We start from the raw sequence: 6,805 nt of genomic DNA on the forward strand, positions 1-6,805 counted from the left end.
TGTGGGCATCACAATCCCACCATAAGCATCACAAACCCATCATGGACATTGCACCCTGGCATGAGCATCACAACCCATTGCGAGCATCCCATCGCACTGTGGGCATTGCACCCTGGCATGGGCATTGCAACGCATTGTGGGCATTGCACCCTGGCACAAGCATTGTAACCGTCGCAGACATCACATCCCATGGTGGGCATTGCACCCTGATGCAGGCATCGCATCCCATTGCAGGCATCGCACCGCATTGTGGGTGCTGCACCTTGGTGTGGGCGTTGCAACTGATCACGGGTATTGCTCTCTGGCATGGGCATCACAGAATCACAGAACGGTAGGGTTGGAAGGGACCGCTGGAGATCATCCCATCCAACCCCTGCCAGAGCAGGGTCACCCACAGCAGGTGGCACAGGAACGCGTCCAGGCGGGGTTGGAATGTCTCCAGAGACGGAGACTCCACCACCTCTCTGGGCAGCCTGTGCCAGGGCTCTGCCACCCTCACAGGAAAGAAGTTCCTCCTCGTGTTGAGATGGAACTTCCTATGCTCAAGGTTGTACCTGTTCCCCCTTGTCCTGTCGCTGGGCTCCACTGAAAAGAGCCTGGCCCCATCCTCCTGACACCCACCCTTTAAGTGTTTATAAGTGTTGATAAGATCCCCCCTCAGTCGTCTTTTTTCCAGACTGAAGAGACCCAAGTCCCTCAGCCTTTCTTCATCAGCGAGGTGTTCCAGTCCCCCTTTGCTGTCCCCTCTCCAGCAGTTCCCTCTCCTTCTTGAACTGGAGAGCCCAGAACTGGACACAGCACTCCAGATGCGGCCTCCCCAGGGCAGAGCAGAGGGGGAGGATGACCTCCCTCTACCTGCTGGCCACACTCTTCTTGATGCCCCCCAGGATGCCACTGGCCTTTTTGGCCACAAGGGCATTGCACCCTGGCACGGGGATCACAACTCTTTGCAGGCATCACATCCCATTGTGGACATTGCACCCTGGCCACGGGCATTGCAACCCATCGCAGGCATCACAGCCCATGGTGGGCATTGCACCCTGGTGTGGGCATCGCAGCCCATCCCAGGCATCCCACCGCATTGTGGGCACTGTGCCCCTTCGTGGGCATCCGAGTGAGCTGGGGCTCCCCGCAGCAGCACCCCGCCGGGCTGGCAGAGGGATGAGCAGGTTGGTTCTGCCAGACAGTTCAACTGAGCTGCCAGGAGGAAAACTAAACCTGTTTCCCCACCGCCCCACCTGCCGTGGAAATGTTCCCCCTGGAAATGGGCAGGGCCACAGCGGTGATTATGCTGGCGGTGAAGGCTTGTAATAACCAGCTGCTCATTAGCCCCGAGGATTTCTGGTGGAGGAGAGGGCCTGGGATTTGCCCTTGGGGAACGACAGGGCGGGGGAGAAAAAAAAACAACCCTATAAATTACTTTGTTGTGTAGGGAAAGTGTTAAAACAAGAGTCGGAGCTGCTGGTAGGGAGGGCAGAGCCAAGATTGGAAGAAAAGAGCAAAAATAAGAGGCGGGCTCTTTGCCATGACCCCCCAGACGCGTTACCCTCCCGTGCCCCAGGGAAACCGCCCCCTCCCACAGAACTGCCGGGTTCCTTATAGACCTTTATATACACATCACTTTATTTAGGTAGCTTATTACACGTCACAAGTGACAAACACTAAAGATATCTGAACACATATAAAAAAACCCAACAAAACCCCCAACATACACAATAAGGTTATTCTTTCTTCAGCCCCCCAGATGTGCAGCACCCCAAGATGTGCAGCCGGGGGGGGTCCCTATTTGCAGCAGCTGCACTTGGCAGAGGGGGGGCCCTTGCAGACGCAGCCCTGCGCGCACTTGGCACATCCCGCCGGGCAGCAGGAGCAGCAGCCTGTGGAGGGGGGGAGAAAAATAAGTCAGGAACATTCCCGGGGGGGGTCTCAGGGTGGGGTTTGGGGGGTCCCCCAGGGGGTGGCTGGTTTGGAGACCTCCCACCGACCCCCGTGTCCTCCCCTTTTAGCAGCATCTCCATCCCCTGCGGCGTCTCCCGGGGTGTTTTTGCACCCAGGGCTGGCACTGGGGAGGCAGCAGGAGGGTGCGGGACCCCCAGGGGCTCACCAAGCCGCCCCCCCAGCCCGGCGCTGGGCAAACCCTCCCGCACACGGCTCTGCCCCGGGGGTGACGCCATAAGGAGCAGCCGGAAGAAATCCCGGTGCCCGTTTCCTCCCGGGGCATCCCCTTGCGCTGAGGGTACGCTGAATTTTGGGTTCTACCGGGTGGCTCGTATTGCCTGGTGGCGGGGGAGAAGCAGCGGGGGGAAGTTCACCCTGTCTCCTTTTGGGGGCGAAAAAATACAGGAGGAATAAAGTGAACTCTGGCAATGCTGAGCCTGATTTGATTCCGTGTGTCCAGGGATGTGTAGTGAAAACCCTCACGAGTGTTTCTGCCCGCCTCCATGGGGCTTAGGACCCCCCACTTACCTTTTTTGCACGATGTGCATTTGCAGTTTTTGCATTTGCAGTTGTCCCCGCAGGTGCAGGTGCCACCTAAAACACAGAGAGAAGGAGAAGAAGGGTTGAGAGGAGGATCTGGGAGGGGATGCTCCGAGGGCATCGCTGTCCCGCCGAGCATCCGCTCTCCGGCAGCACCGACCGGGGCTGATGCTTCGGCCTCTCTCAGCGGGGAGGTCACGGCATTCCCGGCCGCTTCCCAGTGAGACAATCCAGGTGTACCACCGGGAGCAGATTTCAGCAGCCGGTCCGGCCAGGATGAGAGAGAGCATCGGGGATGACGGAGGAGGCCGGCGGGTGGGAGCATTGGTGGTCCCGCCGGGATGCTCCGGCTGCTGCGGCCTCCCGGGGCCGAGGCGGAGGGAAGCGCTGGCTTACCTGCGGCGCAAGGGCAGTCCTGGGAGTCCATGTCTGCCTGGGCTGGGTGCCGGCTGTCGGAAGCGTTGGGTGATGGGAAGAGCGGCTTTGGCAGGACTCGCAGCCGCCTCCTATTTATCCTTGGCCGGGTGAGAGCGAGTGCAAAACCTCCGCCCCCCACAGCCTGCGCACGGCTCGGCCCGGCATCTGCCCCGGGCGCTGCTGATTCACTCCCTGGGCGGCCGGGCAGGACCGGGGGCTCCCACGTCCCGCCTTGTCCCCCTCCCCGGGGTGCCAGGGGCAGCAGGAAGGGCTATGTGGGTGACCACCGCTCTCCGCTGAGATGTTTGGGGCGTGGGTGGGTGGGTGCAGAGAACAGCCAGCTCTCATGACATGGATGGCACCTGCCTTAGGAGTGCTGCTCTGCTCCCAGAGGCTGGGGGCTGAAGGGGTGCACACAGGTAGACCCCCACAGCCCAACCCTTTGCCAAAATCAATGTGCCAAGTCCCCATATGTCTCAGCGGTGGGGTGTTAATCCCAGGGCTGCTACCGCAGCCCCCTCCTCCCAGAGCCGGCACAGTGGGGTGATGGGGAGCTGGCATAGTGGGGTGACAGGGATGCGGTCCCTGCCCCAGACCCCATCCCATGTCTCCGACACCCTCCCCGCGAGCGGGACCAGCAACAAGCCGGACTGGCCCGGCCGGAGCCTGCTGTGCCCTCCCAGCGCCCCGGGACGGTGGCACCCACGTCCCCTTGGCGCCGCGCATGGCACCTCGGGGTGCCTCGTCTCCTTCCCGGCTGCGGTGGCTCCGTCCCACTCATCTGAATTAATTTCCGCGCGCCATTATCCAGGCGCGCAGGGGAGGAGGGTGGCGGGTGAGCTGCCACCACCCTGGTCAAATCCTCCGGCGGGTTTTACCCACCCACTCCAAAGAGCAGCGAGGGTTTGGGGTGGAAGGCGCAAAAAAAAAAAAAGAAGGATGCTTTCTGAGATTTTAGGTGCAGGGAGGGACTTGCCCCACAGCCAGGAGGCACCGCCAGCCGTGGAGCATCCTTCCTCCTCACCCCCCATGTCGGTGGTACCCCCTCCCAGCTGCCCCGCGCTCCGAAACTCCTTCGCTTCGGGGTTTTCTCCAGTCTGGGTGTTTGCCTGCGGCACCTGGCTAAGGCGGTTCGTTGAAGGCGATGCTAATCCAGCCGAAAGAGCGGGCCAGGGAGTATTTTTACCACCCAGCTGTCTGGGCATGTTGGGAGCTTGTCGGGTGACCTGGCGGGGAACGGTGCCAGCGCCCCGACTCGGCGTCTCCTCCAGCCCAGCCAGGCCAGGGTGGGAAACGGGGATGTAAAAGCCGGAGGAAGGCAGAGGTGATGGGCCCCTTTGCGGCCCCGGCAGTGCCTTGTCGGTGCCCCGTTGTGCCAGCCCTGCGGCCATATGAGTGTCACGCTGCGGCTGATGCACCGGGGTGTGATGGCAGGGGATGGTGCCAGGGACCAGGCGCGTGCCAAGGGTGTCACTCACTCCTGCGGGAGCAGGGAAACTCAAACGTGCTGGGGAACACACGTGCAAGTGGCAGCCCGCCAGCCCCGGCTACGGGCCTGTGTGCTGGGGGTGTCAGGGCAGAGCGGGGGACATCTCCTTGGAGTCCTGCACGTCCTCTGCTCCTGAAACAACCAGCTGAGCACTCCCACGGTGCAGGAATATGCCCAGGGAAGTGCTTCCAGCTGTGTTGTGATGGACGTGTGGGGGAACAGCAATGCTGCCGTGGCACCCGCTGTGTCCTCCCGCACCACCCTTGGTCACCCAGAGGAAGCCGTGGTGTTGGCAGATTGTCCCTCTCCCTGGCTGGTGGTGGCCCAGGGATGTGGGGACAAATGGTCGCTCTCCTCCAGCCTGGGGGGAGGAAGGAGAAGCCCATGCTGGTGGAACAGAACATCATGGGCTGCCCTGTGCAATCCCTGCCACACCGGGACGGGGCGGAGGAAAAACTCTCCAGCACCCATTCTCCGCTCGGAACCCAGCCCTTTTGCCCTTTTTTCCTTCCTTTCTTGGCACGAAGGAAAAAAGCATCTTCCAGGTGACGCAGGACTTGGGGTCAGGGCTCTGGGTTGCTCCTGGTCCATTCTGTAATTAATTTGGGATAGGGCTGGAGCAGTGGGCTGTGAATCGGACATGCGTCAGCAGCTTGTAACTGGGGTGTTGAGCTGCAGAGCTGGGACCCCAGGGAGACCTTCCTGCTGCTTAAATATTGCCCATTACAAAGCCCTGTGAGCCCCAGTTTGCCTTCTGGCCCCTGCCCTCGTTTGCTGGGAGAGCCTGGGGGTTCCCCATCACTTAAATAAGCCTGAGCAAAATGGGCAGAATCCCTGCGTGGCAATTATTCGCCAGCCCAGAGCCGTACCCTTCAGCGGCCATGTCCCCTGCGTGGGATTCTCGGCTCTGTCCCCAGGCACATCTGTGGCAGTCACCCTGAGACTGCCGGGCAAATGAACGCGGGTGAGTCAGCGGGATGCTGCACGGCTGTAGGCAGAGCCAGAGGGGACGCTCGCCGGTGGGATGGAGATGGCCGAGCTGGGGTGATGGCTCTGCACGGCCTGGCGGGGATGGGGCGCTCCGGGAAGGAGCGATGGAGGCTGACAACCCTCAGGAAGACGTGGTGGAGGCGCCGTCCCTGCGACACCCCAGGGTGCCTCAAGCCGATTGCTGAAAGCCACGGGCCGGTGCCGGGGCTGGTGCGGGTGGCCGGCTGTGACTCAGGGCTGGTGCCAGGCAGGCGAGGAGGAATGGGCAGCAGCCAGCTCCCGAGGAGGTGACCTGGCACGGGTCTGCCCTGACTCCCCGCTGAAGGACGCGCACGGTCATGCCACGCCACGTGAGGGACCTGCTCCTTCCTCCGGTTGCCTGCGATTTCCTGCAGCCATGTCACCTTTCGGGGGGACCCCGCAGACAACTATGGGTCCCCCTCTCCCCTCTCCGAGGGCATGTGTCTCCCCAAAACACTCACTCCGGGCTCGTTGTCCCCCCCCGAGCGGCGCTGGGTTCGGTGAGCTGGCAAAGCACCATGGCCCATGGGCAGGGGTGCCAGGGGGCTGCGAGACCCCTGTGGGCACAGGACAGAGACCCCAGGGGACAGTCCCTGCCCCTCACCATGTCCTGCTGCTTGCTGGGCAGGGAGATGCCGGCCCATGGCACCCGGCTGTGCCAGGCACCCCGGGGTGCCCCTGGGGCTGCGGCGGCAGCGAGGGGAGCTCAGCTCTGCCCGTTTGTGCCGGGCTTTGGGCAGGAGACGCAGGAAGGAACCATAACCCACCCGGGACTGGCCTTTCAAACCGAAATAGAGAAAATAAGAGGGATTATGCACCCCTCCTGGCACACAACAAATACACGGCGTGCTCCAAATGCTGAGATCCCACAGGAAGCCGCGGGAACGATCGTTGCTTAGAAAGCAGGCTTGGCTTTTACTTGACGAGTATCTCAGGTTATTATTTGCTGATGATAAACAAGTGTTTAAACCAGGGGAAATAGGTGCTGACGTCGTTTTGTTTTGCCAGCGCTTGCCAGCCCTTTGGCAGAGGAGGAAGAGGATGAATCACCCCTGGCCTGCCCCGGGAAGCCATTCCGAAACGCTCCCTGTGTGCTTTGGAAATCATTTGGGAGCGAAACCGGATCGGTGGGGTGACCTCACGCTGTGGAGGCTCCTTTTTGTTGTTTTTTGTTTTTTTTTTTCTTCCCCTCAATAAAGCGGTGAGCAAGGGCTTGTTCTGGTCCCAGTGGCAGACGTGAGCTCAGCCCGTCCTCTGCTTTCCCTCCTGGCTCCTTCCCCGGGAGCTGCCCGCTTCCCTGCTGGCCCCCGGCCCGCTCCCCCACCACAGCCTCGGGAAAATATATCCCAGCTAGGGCTTCTCTGGATGCTCGGCTATCGGCAAAGACACGGCGCGTCTCCATTGACCCCT

General features: G+C 61.4%; 1 protein-coding gene across 1 annotated transcript; it reads right to left on the minus strand.

The window, feature by feature from the left end:
* Positions 1-1,596: 1,596 nt before the first annotated feature.
* On the minus strand, positions 1,597-3,024 carry LOC134514448 (metallothionein-1). The gene is made up of 3 exons (XM_063332294.1): positions 2,875-3,024; positions 2,467-2,532; positions 1,597-1,877 (listed from the first exon to the last, which is right to left on the minus strand). The coding sequence occupies exons 1-3, from the start codon at positions 2,903-2,905 to the stop codon at positions 1,783-1,785; spliced, it is 192 nt and encodes a 63-aa protein (XP_063188364.1). The 5' UTR covers positions 2,906-3,024; the 3' UTR covers positions 1,597-1,782.
* Positions 3,025-6,805: the final 3,781 nt, after the last annotated feature.

The sequence above is a fragment of the Chroicocephalus ridibundus genome, chromosome 4, assembly GCF_963924245.1.
Source record: "Chroicocephalus ridibundus chromosome 4, bChrRid1.1, whole genome shotgun sequence".
Lineage (NCBI taxonomy): Eukaryota > Metazoa > Chordata > Aves > Charadriiformes > Laridae > Chroicocephalus > Chroicocephalus ridibundus.